Source organism: Sorex fumeus, unplaced genomic scaffold (genome assembly GCF_029834395.1).
Source record: "Sorex fumeus unplaced genomic scaffold, SorFum_2.1 ptg000094l, whole genome shotgun sequence".
NCBI lineage: Eukaryota > Metazoa > Chordata > Mammalia > Eulipotyphla > Soricidae > Sorex > Sorex fumeus.
This window is the reverse complement of record NW_026606151.1, coordinates 18,845,844-18,861,483: the sequence shown is the minus strand read 5'-3', so window position 1 is coordinate 18,861,483 and position 15,640 is coordinate 18,845,844. Positions and strand designations below refer to the sequence as shown.

The following is a 15,640-nucleotide window of genomic DNA, read 5'->3' as shown; positions in this document are numbered from 1 at the left end:
TTGAATTACCTTAAGATATATGGTTACAAAATTTTTCATGAATTAGTTTCAGTCAAACAATGTCCCAATGCCTGTCCCTTCATCAGTGTACATTTCTACCTTTAGTGTCCCCAGTTTTCTTACTGCCATACTGCCATCACCCCCTCCACACAGCTTGCCTCTAGCAAGCACTTTTCTTTTCTTCTTCTTCTTCTTCTTCTTCTTCTTCTTCTTCTTCTTCTTCTTCTTCTTCTTCTTCTTCTTCTTCTTCTTCTTCTTCTTCTTCTTCTTCTTCTTCTTCTTCTCCTCCTCCTCCTCCTCCTCCTCCTCCTCCTCCTCCTCCTCTTCTTCTCCTCCTCCTCCTCCACCTCCTCCTTCTTCTTCTCCTTCTCCCCCTGCTTCTCCCTCTCCCTCTTCCTCTCCCTCTCTCTCTCCCTCTCCCTCTCCTTCACCTTCTCCTTCTCCTTCTTTTCTTCTTCTTCTTCTTCCTCTTCCTATGTTCCTCCTCTTCCTCCTCCTCTTCCTTTTCTTTCTCCTCCTCTTCCTCTTCCTCTTCCTCCTCGTCTTTCTCCTCCTCCTCCTTCTCCTTCTCTCTGGCTTTCCCTCACTTTTCTTTTGGGTATTATGGTTTGCAATACAGATAGTGAAAGGTTATCGGAACTTTCTGGCATCCAGACTAATCATCTCCAACTATTATTGTCACAGTGGTCTCTTCTCTGTCCTACAATCCCCACTCATACCCACAATTCCCACAAACTTGTGACAAGCTTCCAATCATATATTAGTCTGCCTGATCCTCATTTCTCCTGTCTTGAGTATTAGTCGCCTACTACCTGATTTTTTGTATCCCAGAAATGTGTGCAATCTGTATACTTGGATCTTAAGTAAATACTGTTCTCTAAGAAACTCTATATTTTTTATTTTTTGACTTAAGTTTGTATTTACTCTTGTGGACATATACACCTCTCCTAGAATCTGGGATTAACTACTTTAGTCCTGACAATACTCTCCCAACATTTGCAAAAGACACTGCAAGGAACATTGAATGGGGATTGTTTCAGCACACTCACACTCGAAGGAAAGAATTTTATTAACTTAGAAGAAATCAGTGATGGGAACTTAGGTAGGCTATAGATTATTTTCATAAAAATATATTGACTGAAGATTGGTAAGCAGGACAGTGTATGGTCTTTGCAACTAAGTAACTTCCCTCTAAAGCATTTCTGATTTAGAGGAAATTATCACTTGCTTAGAGTCTTTATAATCACTCATTTAATGAAAATCTACTAGGTAAGTACTAAGCTTAGCATCTTTCTGGGTTATGGGAACAGTGAAGAAAACAACCAAGATTTCTACAGTCACAGAATTTGAATCATATTTCTTTAAACTGGATACAAGCATAAGGATATTGTGCTATTTTTCTTACAAATCTCAAAAATCTTTTTCTTACGATTTTTCTTCAACTTATGGTACTCATGTGCACAGAGTAGAATCTTTACCAATACTGAAATAAGGCCTGATAGGCTCAGAGAAAGAGGCCTTTGGGAAAGTGAAGATGTGGGATTTAGTTGGCACATCATAAAAGGAGACAAATCCGTCCTCATAGTCCACAAAAACCCCTATGTTAAAAACATCCACCAAAGAAAGAGGAGTTAGGGGATGTGTAAGAGCTACAAAGCTACCACCTTTGGTATGTCTGATGGCCCAGAATCCAGACTCAGGATCCCGTTTCATGTCATTGTCTCTTGACACATTTTCCCGACAAACTCCAACATCCCACTCAGGTCCTTCTACATCATATAGTACAAAGAATTTTTTTCCTGAGGTGATGGTCTCACATCCCAGGACACATGGTAAGTCTTTAAACCTAGCAGGAGTCTCATGCTTCACTTGAGGTGATCCACTAGTCACCTTGTTCTTTTTCTTGTTCACAAGTAGGTTATTGTGAGCTGTATCTGGATCAAGAGTTACTTTAACTGCAAAAAATAAATTAAAAAAAAAAACAGAAAAAAATGACATGGTCACTTCATACTTAGTACTCAGTATCTTCTAAATATTATCAGCCCATGGTCAAAAAGAAAAATTATTTCCGACAGCCTTTCTAGGCATTTTATCAAAATTCATTATAAAAAGTAAAATACAAATAATATCTGTCACAGGGAAAGGTGGGAGGATTGGAGAGTTAATATATGATTGATACTGGGCAGGGCTGTCATTATGTGGCATTGTGAAATATCCGGTAATAGCAGCAATATACTTCTAAGTAATAGACTTAGTAATATGCAAAGGGCTGGAGCGATAGCACAGTGGGAGGGCGTTTGCCTTGCATGCAGCCAACATGGCCAACCCGAGTTCGATTCCTCCGCCCCTCTCGGAGAGCCCGGCAAGCTACCAAGAGTATCTTGCCCGCACGGCAGAGCCTGGCAAGCTCCCCGTGACGTATTCGATATGCCAAACACAGTAACAACAAAGTCTCCTATGGAGACGTTACTGGGCCCGCTCGAGCAAATCGATGAACAACGGGAGGACTTTTACCTTTACCTTTAATATCCGAAGCAATATACTAAACAATATAGTAATATACTAAGCAATATACTTCTAAGTATGGGCTGGAGCAATAGTACAGTGGGTTGGGTGTTTGCCTTGCATGCAGCCGACCCAGGTTCGATTCCTCTGTTCCTCTTGAAGAGCCCGGCAAACTACCGAGAGTATCCCGCCTGCACGGCAAAGGCTGGCAAGCTCCCTCTGGCATATTCGATATGCTAAAAACAGTAACAACAAGTCTCACAATGGAGACACTACTGGTGCCTGCTCAAGCAAATTGATGAACAAAGGGACAACAGTGCTACAGTGCATGCTTCTAAGACTCTAAGTACTCTTCTGTTCTTAATCAATATTATTTCTATCTTTCCCACAGTAATATAGTGAAAGACCATATGAACGTATTTGGTATTTTTCCTTACTCTTTTCTCCTAAGCCCTCCCAATGTTTCCAAATGACACTGACACAGGACCAGAATGAGAAAAAAGTTAATTAAATACTTGGTTCTTGTCATACAGGATATTATTGGGGCCTTAGGACACATGGACACTCACCAACTTTAAGTATACACTCTTTGGTTTCTCATGAACCATAAGAATTAGTACAAGATGATGTACAAATATTCATTTCATTTCATTTCATCATCCTGTTAATCGTCAATTGCCTCGAGCAGGCCCCAGTAACGTCTCTTTCATCCTAGCCCTGAGATTATATTCACGGCTCTTTAGGAGAATGAGACCCATCATTGTTACTGGTATTTGGCATATTTGGTACGCCACGGGGAGTTTGCCAGACTCTGCCCTGTGGGCAGGCTACATTCGATAGCCTGCAAGTTTGTCCAAAGTAGGAATGAGATAATAAGATGTCATAAAGAAAAGTTCTGATAAGATGTCCAGGATCTGGAATTTATGGTCTCTGAGTCTTGGCTGCTGATGGGATTACACGGCGCCAGGGGGCCAGGTGGTGGGTGTGACCCCCGCCTACTGGAATTTGGAGGATCTGGGTGGAAGATGCTCGACTCCAATTCGAGTAGGCTCGGAGGTCTCGGCCCCGGAACCCGCGTGGCTTTGTCCCTCTGCCAGTACCTTCAAGGGTGCGGAGAGTGGTCTCAGCATGGTGGTGGCTGGTCCTGGAGGTCTTCGGCTGCCAGAGCCCTGGTTGGGGCGGGGAGGAAAGCTCGACCCGCTCCCCTCCAAGGGGTCCCGGCAAGGGACACCCAGGCGCGGGGGCAAAAGACTGCACAAAGCCACGCGGGTTCCGGGGCCGAGACCTCCAAGCCTACTCGAATTGGAGTCGAGCATCTTCCACCCAGATCCTCCAAATTCCAGTAGGCGGGGGTCACACCCACCACCTGGCCCCCTGGCGCCGTGTAATCCCATCAGCGGCCAAGACTCAGAGACCATAAAATCCAGATCCCGGACGAGAACAGTGCAGTCTTTTGCCCCCGCGCCTGGGTGTCCCTCGCCAGGACCCCTTGGAGGGGAGCGGGTCGAGCTTTCCTCCCCGCCCCGACCGGGGCTCCGGCAGCCGAAGACCTCCAGGACCAGCCACCACCATGTACAAATATACACAAGGACAAATATACACAAAAATGATGTGAGTAGAGTTAAGAGAGAAAACAATGGTCCTAATGGTATGAGGCTAAAGAAAATTAAAAAATAAAACATGATAACAGGTTGTAGCTGGTAATTTAATTACCTAGACAACAAATGTGACTAAACACCTTGATTAAACACCAAGCAGATGACCTGAAGCTAATGGGAAATAAAGAATGCAGAAACACTTCTTAGCTTTATTTTCACTTTTTTTTTTATCAAGACCAGTCCCATTATTTTAATACCTTGTCTTTCTGACCTGAAGACCTCTACGAAACCAACTTCCTTCTACCAGACTTCATTTTACTTAGCCAGTGAGAGTGCTGGGGATTACATGTAAAACTAAGAAGTGAAGTGGCAATCATTACTATGAAAGCTTCTCCCTGGTACCCCGAGAGTCTGCACTTCTCTCTCTCAGGTCACACTCTCTCCTTTTCTTCAGATCCCTCCACCTATATTTGAGCATTTGCATGGTGAGGACTCCCTGATTCTCTCTGCTCTGGTTGCTTCAGTGTTCCTTATTCATTGTCCAAATCTATTCAGCCACCACCATGCTGAGACCACTCTCCGCACACCTGAAGGTACCGGCAGAGCGACAAATCCACGTGGGTTCCAGGGCCGAGATCTCCAAGCCTATTCGGATTGGAGTCAAGCATCCTCCACCCAGATCCTCCAAATTCCAGTAGACGGGGGTCACACCCACCAACTGGCCCCCTGGCGCCGTGTAATCCCATCAGCGGCAAAGACTCAGAGACTATAAAAACCAGCTCCCGGACATCTTATTATGACATCTTATTCCTACTTTGACAAACTGGCAGGTTACCGAATGTAGCCTGCCCACACGGCAGAGTCTGGCAAACTCCCCGTGGCGTACCCAATATGCCAAATACCAGTAACAATGATGGGTCTCATTCTCCTAAAGAGACTTGAATATAATCTCAGGGCAAGGATGAAGGAGACGTTACTGGGGCCTGCTCGAGGCAATCAACGAATAACAGGATGATCTGTGATCTGATCTGTGATTCTTTGTTTTTGTTTGTTTGTTTGTTTTTGCTTTTGGGGTCACACTCAGGGATGCTCAGGGGTTTTTCCTGGCTCTGCACTCAGGAATTACTCCTAATGGTGCTTGGGGGACCATATGGGGTGCCGGGGATTGAACCCAGGTCGGCCGCGTGCAAGGCAAATGCCCTACCCGCTGTGCTATCCCTCCGGCCCCTGTTCTTTGTTTAACTCGCTTATTAAACTCTCCTCAGTGAGTTCTTAACAGGAGGTGATGAAATACATTTGGGATTTTATTTATATATTTTGAATAGCTAAATGGCTGGAGAGATAGCACAGTGGGTAAGGCGTTTGCCTTGCACGCGGCCAATATGGCCAACCCAAGTTCGATTCCTCCACCCCTCTCGGAAAGCCCGGCAAGCTACCAAGAGTACCTCGCCCACAGGGCAAAGCCTGGCAAGCTCCCTGTGACATATTCAATATGCCAAACACAGTAACAACAAGTCTCAGGATGGAGATGTTACTGGGACCTACGAGCAAATTGATGAATAACAGGAAGACTGTGACTGTGACCGTGAATAGTTAAAAAAAAAAAAAGACCTTATTTGAAAACAAACACTGTTCTCCAGTTGTTCATCGATTTGCTCAAGCGGGCCCAGTAACGTCTCCATTTTGAGACTTGTTACTGTGTTTGGCATATTGAATACGTCACAAGTAGCTTGCCAGGCTTCGCTGTGTGGACGAGATACTCTTGGAAGCTTGCCAGGCTCTCTGAGAGTGGTGGAGGAATCAAACCCGGCTCGCCAGAATGGCTGCACGCAAGGCAAAAGCCCTACTGGAAAATCCATTAAAATTTGGCAATGAAAAGAAAACCTAAAAGGGGGGGGGGGAATAGACGTACAGATTCGTTGTCAAAGAAGACATGCAGATGATCAATAAGGATATCCAAAATTTACTAGCAGGAAAATTCATATCAAAATTGTAATGAGATATCATCTCATACCAGTTAGAAAAATACACCATTATTGGGCAGATGTTGGAAAAGGAAGCTTCAATCATTGTGGCTGGGCAGTATGCTTGGTTCAACCTTTTTAGAAAATGGAGAAATATCAAAAAATAAGAATTGACTTCCAAATTAAAAAGCCTTTACATTTCTGGGCATCTATGCCAAAGACAAAAATTTCTATTGAAAAATATATTTGCACTTTTATGTTCATCACAGCACTGAACAGTATGTTTCAGTAGTGAACATCTGTCAGCAACCCATTTCCAAGATCAGATGTCTGAAAAAGCATTGTATATATCAACAAGTGAATTATACTCAGCTATAATATTTAATTGTGCGTTTTCATAGACTGGAGCAATAGCACAGCGGTAGTGCGTTTGCCTTACACGCAGCCGACATGGCTGACCCAAGTTCGATTCCTCCGCCCCTCTCGGAGAGCACGGCAAGCTACCGAGAGTATCTCGCCCGCACAGCAGAGCCTGGCAAGCTCCCCGTGACATATTCAATATGCCAAAGACAGTAACAACAAAGTCTCCAATGGAGACGTTACTGGGCCCACTCGAGCAAATCGATGATCAACGGGAGGGCCTTTACTTTACTTACTTTACTTTCATAGACTGAAGACAGCCAGAAGGTGCAAGAAGGACACAGAATAATTCCTTTCATATATGGAATAAAAAAGAAACTTTTTAAGGGAATACTATCAAATGGGCACAAACAACAGAATCTGTAAACCATGCTTACCATGGTGGGAATATGGATAGGTGGGGTTTGAGGACAGTACCTTTGTAAAGCAGGGGATGGATGAGGAAATGGATATTTTGGTGAGGTGTGTGCTGAAATGTTGTATGCTTGCAATCCTATAATTGACAGGATTCAAAATGACAATGAGTAACATAGAATCTTAAAAATAAGTAAAATTCACAGAACAAATATGTATGCATGATAATTGTAGTACATCAAATATATTACTTATATATATATATTATAACTGTCACTGTCACTGTTCTCCCTTTGTTCATCAATTTGCTCAAGCGGGACCCAGTATCATCTCCATTGTGACACTTGTTACTGTGTTGGGCATATTGAATACATCATGGGTAGCTTGCTAGGCTTTGGTGTGAGAGCGAGATACTCTTGGTAGCTTGCCGGGCTCTCTGAGAGGGGCAAAGGAATCAAACCTTGATCGGCCGGTTCGGCCAGGTCGGCTACATGCAAGGCAAACGCCCTACCCACTGTGCTATCACTTCAGCCCAATATACATATATATGTAATATTATATATGTATTTATAAACAACGGAGCTGAAATGATAGTACAGTGGGTAGGGTGTTTGCAGGTGGCTGACCTGGGTTTAATCCCTGGTATCTCAAAAGGTTTCCTGAACTCCTCTGGGAGTGATCCCTGAGCTCACAGCTGGAAGTGAAAAAGCTAAATATTTTTAGAAAAGAAAATTAAATATTAAAAAAGTTAATATACAATGAAAATACTGTAATGGTTTTATCTCAGTTAGAGAAAGGGTGCAATATTGTCATCAACAGATCTGGTTGAACACTGATTAGAGTAATGTAGAAAAACAGTATTTGCAGAGATACCCTTAACAGGATTCAACTCACTTTGTAAGTCAAGAGTTCTGAATTATGAGAGCTTTTCCCTCACTTAAATAGCAATTGCTTACATCCTCACCCCAGTTATTGCATAATGCTCTTAGAGTACAGAAATATGAAATTTTCGTGTGTGAAACATGTCTTTAAATTCAGAACATTTTTCTTCTCTTAAATGCAAAGCAATGTCTCTATACTCTAAGCATGTGGACACACACAGTGCTAAGTCAGTGCCCATCTCATCAGCGCTCCTACAACTAAACCAAGTGGAATAAATAAAGACAAAATACTGTCCACAGAGTAATTCCGTTTAGGTCACTGAGTCTGTCAGACCAGCAATGACTGTAATAATGTCCCTCTGTTGGCAACTTTGTAGAACAATTTTCAGGACCAGAAACTTAGCATGTACAAGTTACAGTGAATTTATACAGCAAAAATAATGGGTTTTGGGACTGCAGCGATAGCACAGCGGGTAGGGCATTTGCCTTGCACTCAGTCAACCCGGGTTCGATTTCCAGCATCCCATATGGTCCCCTAGCGCTGCCAGGAGTAATACCTGAATGCACTAGCTAAGGGTTTCATGTCTATTATAATTGTTTATTATGGCGGTATTAATAATGCCATCAGGTGTGCCCTCTAGAGATTCTTGCTTCATGATCTCCTTTTGAAGAAACAACTGGCCATGTAGGGAGACTTATACACAAGCATTTGAGAGTTTTCTTTAGGAAACACAAGGAGGCTTCCAGACTGCAACCAGCAAAAAGCTAGTGTCTGAGGTCCTACATGTATCAAGATGTGAATTCTGCTTACAGTCACAATGTGTTTGGAAGTGGATGGTGTTAGTTTCCAGATGAGAGCACAGCCAAGAAATCATGTTTTTTGAAGCTTTATTAGACTCAGGTTCAAGGATTCCCAAGTGGGTATTTTACTGAAATATGTGAAGCATTGTGTTCTTCTTATTTGGGGCAGGGGGTAGGGAGAGGGGGTTGATGTCACACTTGGCTGTGCTCAGGACTTACTCCTAACTCTGCACTTAGTGACCAATTCTGGCAGAACTCAGGAACCATATAAGATGCCAGGGATCAACACCAGGTTGGCTGAATACAAGGCAAACACTCAACTTGTGATAATATGCTCAGGACTGCCACTGCATAATTTGTAAATGTTAGACTTTCATTAAATTAAAAATAAAACTTCCCATAGTGGTTGCTATTTTATAGCCCAACAAATGATAAAAATATCTTTGTTTTCAGAATCTTTTAAGAAATTATAATTGTAGGTTACTATGGAAAGAATGAAAAAACAAACAGCACGTTTTGACTAAGTGGCACTTGGTTTTCAAATGCTTCAAACACTTATTGTGTTACCTGGTCTAGTCCTAAAACCTCTGACAGCACAATCACTCTTCACCTACCTTTCTACAATTACTCTGGGAATTGAAGGACATCAACATAATCATTAATATCCCAAATGCTTTTCTCTATGTTTTGTGTAATTAATAATTTTTTAAAAATTTGTCACAGTACATGAGTGTGAAGTGTTATTATTTTGGTTTTTTTCATATGGGACAGATATAAAGGTTATTTACCTGGGAGTCATCACTAGTTAACAGGAGAGAAAGAGCTCAAGAGTCATCAAGTAAAACAATACCTAGATTCTTCCCAGGGAAGAGCAATAAAATGTGTTGCTCATTATTCCTCCCACCTGTATTATTTAGGGAATTTTGGATATCACATACCATAAGCAATCTCGAACATTTTTATGAATGTATGGAAATGGCTTCTATATTTAGTCCCAGGATAAATATCCAATGAGATACCCTCTTGTGCATTTAACTTCAGAGCAGAAATCCTAGAGAAAAGTCGAGAAAATTCATCAGAGCAATATCCCATTGGACTCCATAGAGCTACTCTCCTGCCCTCCTGAATTCAAAGAGCACTCACCTCTCCAAAGTGTCTGTCACATCCTATAGAGAAAAAAAGATAGAAGTTGCTATGGAAATATTAGCATTATATAAAACTTGGATGGGTGAATATTTCTCGATAATTATGTCACTAGTAAGTTCAATTGTTCCACTCCTATGTATTAATGAATTCCCAGGGTATGAATCTGATCCCAGTTACTAGTACAGCATTGTTCAGCCATTTCACCTGTGGTCCAACACCTGTCTGCATATCATTCCAGAATAGCAGTTTTAAGCACTGTGATAGACCATTGATATTTAACCTCTCTACCCTTGTTTACCTTCACCAGTGCATGCACAAAGTTTGAGAGAAACACTGGCCCAGTATAATACCATGAACGTATCTGACCAACCACAGAGAATGTTTTCTTTCTTTGGAAACATGGGGAGTTAATATGTCTACAACCACATGGCCTGTGAGCTGTTTGGAGGAAGATCAGGAATTGTCTCAAACTTGCTCACTAAGCACATTTTGCAGTCAGTGACCTCATTTCTTCTTAAGAGGTCACAAAGGTCCTAACAGATAAATTCACATAGAGCCCTGGAGAACTGACTCACATAGGTGGGGGCAGCGGGTTTCCACTGAGATGGAAGATCTTGCTGTGCCACCTTCATCCTTTGTGAAACCAGAATAAGAAGCTCCAGGAATTTATCACAGTGTGCAGTATCCTTACTATAGTTAAAATCGCGTTCAGGGTGGTATGGCCATAGACCTCATAGTATCTATTTGAGCAAAGTCCGGGAACAAATCAAGAGGAAAATTTATCAATCATTTTGGTGACTGGTTCCAGCCTCCCAAAAGTGGACAGGACGTTTGACACCAGAAATCTCTGCAAATTACATGGGGGCTAGCAGATGCCTGCCAAAGTTCTCCTGAAGTTCCCCAAGGAATGTCCTATCTACCCAAGGGGCCTCTTTTGTGATTTACAGTAAGAAACTATAGATTAGCGAAGGATACTTGTATATAGGCATGTGCATCTAAAAGTAAACATTCATTGAAGTTCTCCAACCTTGTGTGTATTTTTTTTTTCCTTTTTGGTCATACCCAGTGATGTTCATGGGTTACTCCTGGCTATGCACTAGGGAATTACTCCTGGAGGTGCCCAAGGGAGCCTATGGGATACCTGGGATTGAACTCGGGTCGGCAGCGTGCAAGGCAAACGCCATAGCTGCTGTACTCTAGCTCCGGCCCTGTCTGCATTTTTGAGAAAGAAAGCTTCAGGCCGTTTCTCCAAATTCTTCACCATTTCCTCTGAAAGCCCAGGAACTGACACCTTCATCCATTCCTCCTTGTGCACAGTCTCACCTGTAGTAACTGCTGGGCTGAGCCCTGACATTTCCTCTCCAGTTCCAGGATGTGTTTGTTCAGTTCCTGGCTTTGCTTCTCCAGCTTGGCTTCACTGTCCTGCAGATTCTTCAGAAATTCCTCTTTTCTATTCTCCAGTCTCCGTAGATAAGATTTCTCCTCCATGTATAGTATCATCTGCAATATCTTAAAGTCATACTCTATAGAACTTTCTTCATCCAGAGTTTCAGACTAAAATGAAGAAAGTGTATTTCAAACACAGGGGAATGTTTATTTTTAGAAGAATAAACAATCAAAATGTAGCAGTTTCCTTCATGTAGAATCGAATAGAAATTATAGGAGAGAGAAAGTTCATCTCTTTCCAGATTGGGGTTTCTTTACATGTTAGTTGGAGTTTTTTCTTGTACACTACCCATGACTGTTAAATTGAGGGAAGAAGAAATACTGTCTGTCAGAAAAAATTCAACATCCACACAAACAGACGAGGGCAGAGATTTGAAAAGACACCTCTAAAAGCCCACTGACCTACTAAATTTGAGTCTAGACTTTTGGATTAAATCAATGTTACCAGAAAAGCTCAGAGCTTCTATTATGAGCACTCTGGTCGGTGCAGAAATGTACCTAAGTTTGCAACTTTAGATGTTGTTCACCATTTTCTGCTCATCTTCAGGAATTTTTCAAATATGAATTCCACTTGCAGACATCCTGTTCCTCATTATGATTATTTTCTGATCATGGAAATTGACAGTCCAGACACTGCATTGTTGTGAATTCTGAGTGGGAGGTCTACACCTCAAGAAGGAAAGTACTTTGAGCTATTTAAGGCTTGTAAACCTGTGAAGTTGAGTTTAAGGAAGGAGACAACTAATTCTGCTTTTCCTAACTGATATTTAGACCCCTCAACTATTACTGTGGAAAGGTCAATAAAGAGGAGTTCAATTCTCATAGCTGTGACCAACTAGGAGTATTAAAAGGTATAATTTGGAGTTTATCTATTTTGTGTATATGAATGAGATTAAAACATCCTTTTGTTTTGTCTAATCCATTTATATGTCTAATCTTTAGAGCTAACATATTTGAGGTCAATGAACTCAAATTCTTACCTTAACTTTTGTAATTTTTTCTCTGATTTTCTGTTGCCATTCCTTGTTTTTAACTTCTTGCTCCCTCAGGTTTGTCAAAATTTCCCCGAATGTTTCCTGAAGGAAAAATTGTTTGTTTTAAGTTTATTAAAATGTATGCGATAGCACAGCGGGTAGGGCGTCTGCCTTGCACGCAGCCAACATGGCCGACCCGAGTTCGATTCCTCCGCCCCTCTCGGAGAGCCTGGCAAGCTACCGAGAGTATTCAATATGCCAGACACAGTAACAACAAAGTCTCCAATGGAGACGTTACTGGGCCCGCTCAAGCAAAATGTATATATATAATCATATATATATATATATATATAATCAGGGGAGATCACAGAGTTTAAAAATTGTATAGTCCTTAAACTTTCAAGGATACATACTGAGGGACTTGGATGAAGAGAATAATTCATTTCCTGAGAGAAGAATATCTGCCATAGAGGCAAACTATGGATGGGGTGGAAGGGTAGAAAGGCAGTAAGAGGGAAGCAGGTGAATTCGTGGCAGGAAATGTACACAAACAAAAGTGATGACGTTTGAAACATTGTATGGCTGAAACCCAATCATGAAGAATTTTGAAAGTGTGTATCTCATAGCGTTTCAAAAAAAACCCCACAGAATTATTAGACTAAATTATTTCTAATCTATGATGCAAAAGAGGAATGGGTTCTGGTGATGCAATCTGGGCACTACTCACCTTGTATCCTTGACAGGCCTCTTCAGCAAGGACTGTGGTGTGCCCTTTGTGGTGTGCTGACCGCTCACAGCACCAGCAGAGGAGCTGACCATCATCTTTACAGAACAGGAAGAGTTTCTCTCCATGTTCTTCACACAAAAGTTCATGCTCCATCATCTTAATTGTATCAATGAGGTTTCCTAGCTGCTTACTGGGACGGATACTCTCTCTCTGAAACTGTGCCCGACATACAGGACACTCAAAGATTCCCAGTGATGGTGACTTCTGTTGCTGTTTCTCAACATTTTCTAATATGCAAGAATGGCAGTAGATGTGTCCACAGTCTATGATCACTGGCTCAGTCATCAAATCCAGGCAGATGGGGCAGGTGGCTTCCTCTTTCATTTTCTTAGCTCTGCCTGAGGCCATGTTTTTTCCTGGAAATCTTTAATATTGAAAATAAAGGTAGAGATCAAGCAGATGGGATTTTTCTCTAAGTGATGGAAAGTCCTGAGCCTGAGCCTTATGAAACTGACACTTTCAGAGCATGAATTGGGTGTGGAATACAGTAGTACATACTATCACAAGTGTTTTAGATTAGATTAAATTTTAAATATTTAAATTTAGTGTCTCATTTTAATGGCATTCATTTCATTTGTTATTTACTGTCAGTGCTGGTCTAACTGGGAGTTCAGAAAGAGAACAGACCATAACTACAGAAATTTTTCCTGGATCAAATCTGAGAGCGAGAAGGCAGATGTTATAACTCACGCTAATTACAAATAAACAGACAGTATATTAGGAAGTTTTTAAAATAATTTACCAATGACTTAACCATCACAAACACTTTGTTTCCAGTTAATTTCTTGTAACTAAGAAGCAACACTTAGGAATTAGGGCCAAAAGTGAAGAAGATTCAATGGATTCATATTTGACTAATGAAAATCTCTCTCTGTATTAAATTTACCCCACCTCCAAAGAACAATAACATCAATTCAATGAAGTCAGGGAGATCCTTCTAGGGTGACAATGTAATATAATAGCTACCTTATAGGTTCATTCTATTATCCCCCCTGATCTGAGGGAAGGATAATTAATCTAAGGGGAAAAGAAGGGTATGTCCTAGGTCAGAGCTTCTGAAGACTCAGGAAAAATTAATCTGCAATGCAAGACTCCCTAAGAAGAGCTCATAATCAAATGCCTTGACCAGTTATGAATAAAATGGATGAAAGAAGACTGCCCCTCTGGGAGTGAACCCTGATTTTAGAGCCAGAAATATGCCATAGTCCAAAGCCAAAAATCATGACCAAAAATGCAATACCAATGTAATGAAACCACCAGAGGTTCAAAATTCTTCCCTTATGACAAATCTGACAATGCTTCCTTGGGCATAGAACTTCAAGCAAGTCATTGTGGAGAATATCCACAGATGACCCCTTCCCAAAGTCATTCAGAGGTCTTTATCTTCTGGAGAAGCTCACAGTCTCTTCTAAACATGCTATCCCTTCTTTTCCCTTAAATTAAATTATTTCATGCTAAACCAAACAATAATATCTTGATAACATCCTCTAACCATGTGTCAAGAAAGTCATTATTATTACCAAGTCGGTCTCATCTCTGAGACAAGGATGTTTGATATACCTAAATCATAAATGTAATGTACCACTTCACTAAAGAGGTTTAAAAAATGAGCAAAATATCTGTATAAATGCTTCTCAAAGACATAAGACTAAACAGTTTTTGAAAATGGGCAAAATATCTGCATAAATACTTCTCAAACACAATCCCCTGTACATGTGAAAATATCAACATATTTATTATTAGAGAAGTGAAAACTCAAATAATAATATATGACATGTCCTAGAAAGGGCACAGGGCTGGAGCAACAGCACAGTGGTAGGGCATTTGCCTTGCAGTGGCCGGCCCGCCCAACCCGGGTTCAGATCCTCTGCCCTCTTGGAAAGCCCGGAAAGCTACCGAGAGTGTCTCACCCTTAAGGCAAAGCCTGGCAAGTTACCCGTGACATATTTGATATGCCAAAAAAAGTAAAAAGAAGTCTCACAATGGAGACTTTACTGGGCCCACTGAAGCAAATCGACAAACAATGGGAGGATGTTGTTACAGTGCTACAGTGCCCTAGAGAAAGAAGTCCTTAATCGTTTTTTTCAATTTTCAAAGAGTTGTTCATAGTAATTGATTACATTCAATATTTCAACATCAATCCCACCACCATTACACTTTCCCACCATCTTTATTTTGAGTTTTGCCACCAAAACCAATGTCTGCCCCAAAGACAAATGATAGTTTATTTTGTATTGTCTATTATGAATCACTGTCACTGTCACTGTCCTCTCGTTGTTCATCGATTTGCTCGAGCAGGCCCAGTAACGTCTCCATTGGAGACTTTGTTGTTACTGTGTTTGGCATATCGAATACATCACGGGTAGCTTGCCAGGCTCTGCCATGCAGGCAAGATACTCTCGGTAGCTTGCCGGGCTCTCTGAGAGGGGTGAAGGAATCGAACTCGGGTCGGCCATGTTGGCTGCATGCAAGGCAAACGCCCTACTGCTGTGCTATCGCTCCAGCCCGTATAATGAATAGGTAAAGGTAAAGGTAAAGGCCCTCCCGTTGATCGTCGATTTGCTCGAGCGGGCCCAGTAACGTCTCCATTGGAGACTTTGTTGTTACTGTGTCTGGCATATCGAATACTCTCGGTAGCTTGCCGGGCTCTCCGAGAGGGGCGGAGGAATCGAACTCGGGTCGGCCATGTTGGCCGCTTGTAAGGCGAACGCCCTACCGCTGTGCTATCGCTCCAGCCCGCAGTAGGCAGCGCGTCAGTCTCATA

The 15,640-nt window shown here is 41.8% G+C and overlaps 1 protein-coding gene across 3 annotated transcripts in view; it reads right to left on the bottom strand.

Moving 5' to 3' along the window:
- Nucleotides 1-415: 415 nt before the first annotated feature.
- The window catches only part of LOC130040416 (E3 ubiquitin-protein ligase TRIM38-like), a 35,140-nt gene continuing 19,915 nt past the window's right edge, over nucleotides 416-15,640 (bottom strand). For 2 of the 3 annotated variants that reach the window (XM_056132493.1, XM_056132494.1), the window contains exons 3-8: nucleotides 12,817-13,240; nucleotides 12,096-12,191; nucleotides 10,993-11,223; nucleotides 9,667-9,689; nucleotides 9,462-9,574; nucleotides 416-1,955 (exon numbers count right to left, since the gene is read on the bottom strand). In XM_056132493.1, coding sequence (XP_055988468.1) covers nucleotides 1,453-1,955; nucleotides 9,462-9,574; nucleotides 9,667-9,689; nucleotides 10,993-11,223; nucleotides 12,096-12,191; nucleotides 12,817-13,240 — 1,390 coding nt within the window. In that variant the 3' untranslated portion in view covers nucleotides 416-1,452. The remainder of the gene's footprint in view (nucleotides 1,956-9,461; nucleotides 9,575-9,666; nucleotides 9,690-10,992; nucleotides 11,224-12,095; nucleotides 12,192-12,816; nucleotides 13,241-15,640) is intronic. The other variant, XM_056132495.1, reaches the window with a different exon arrangement.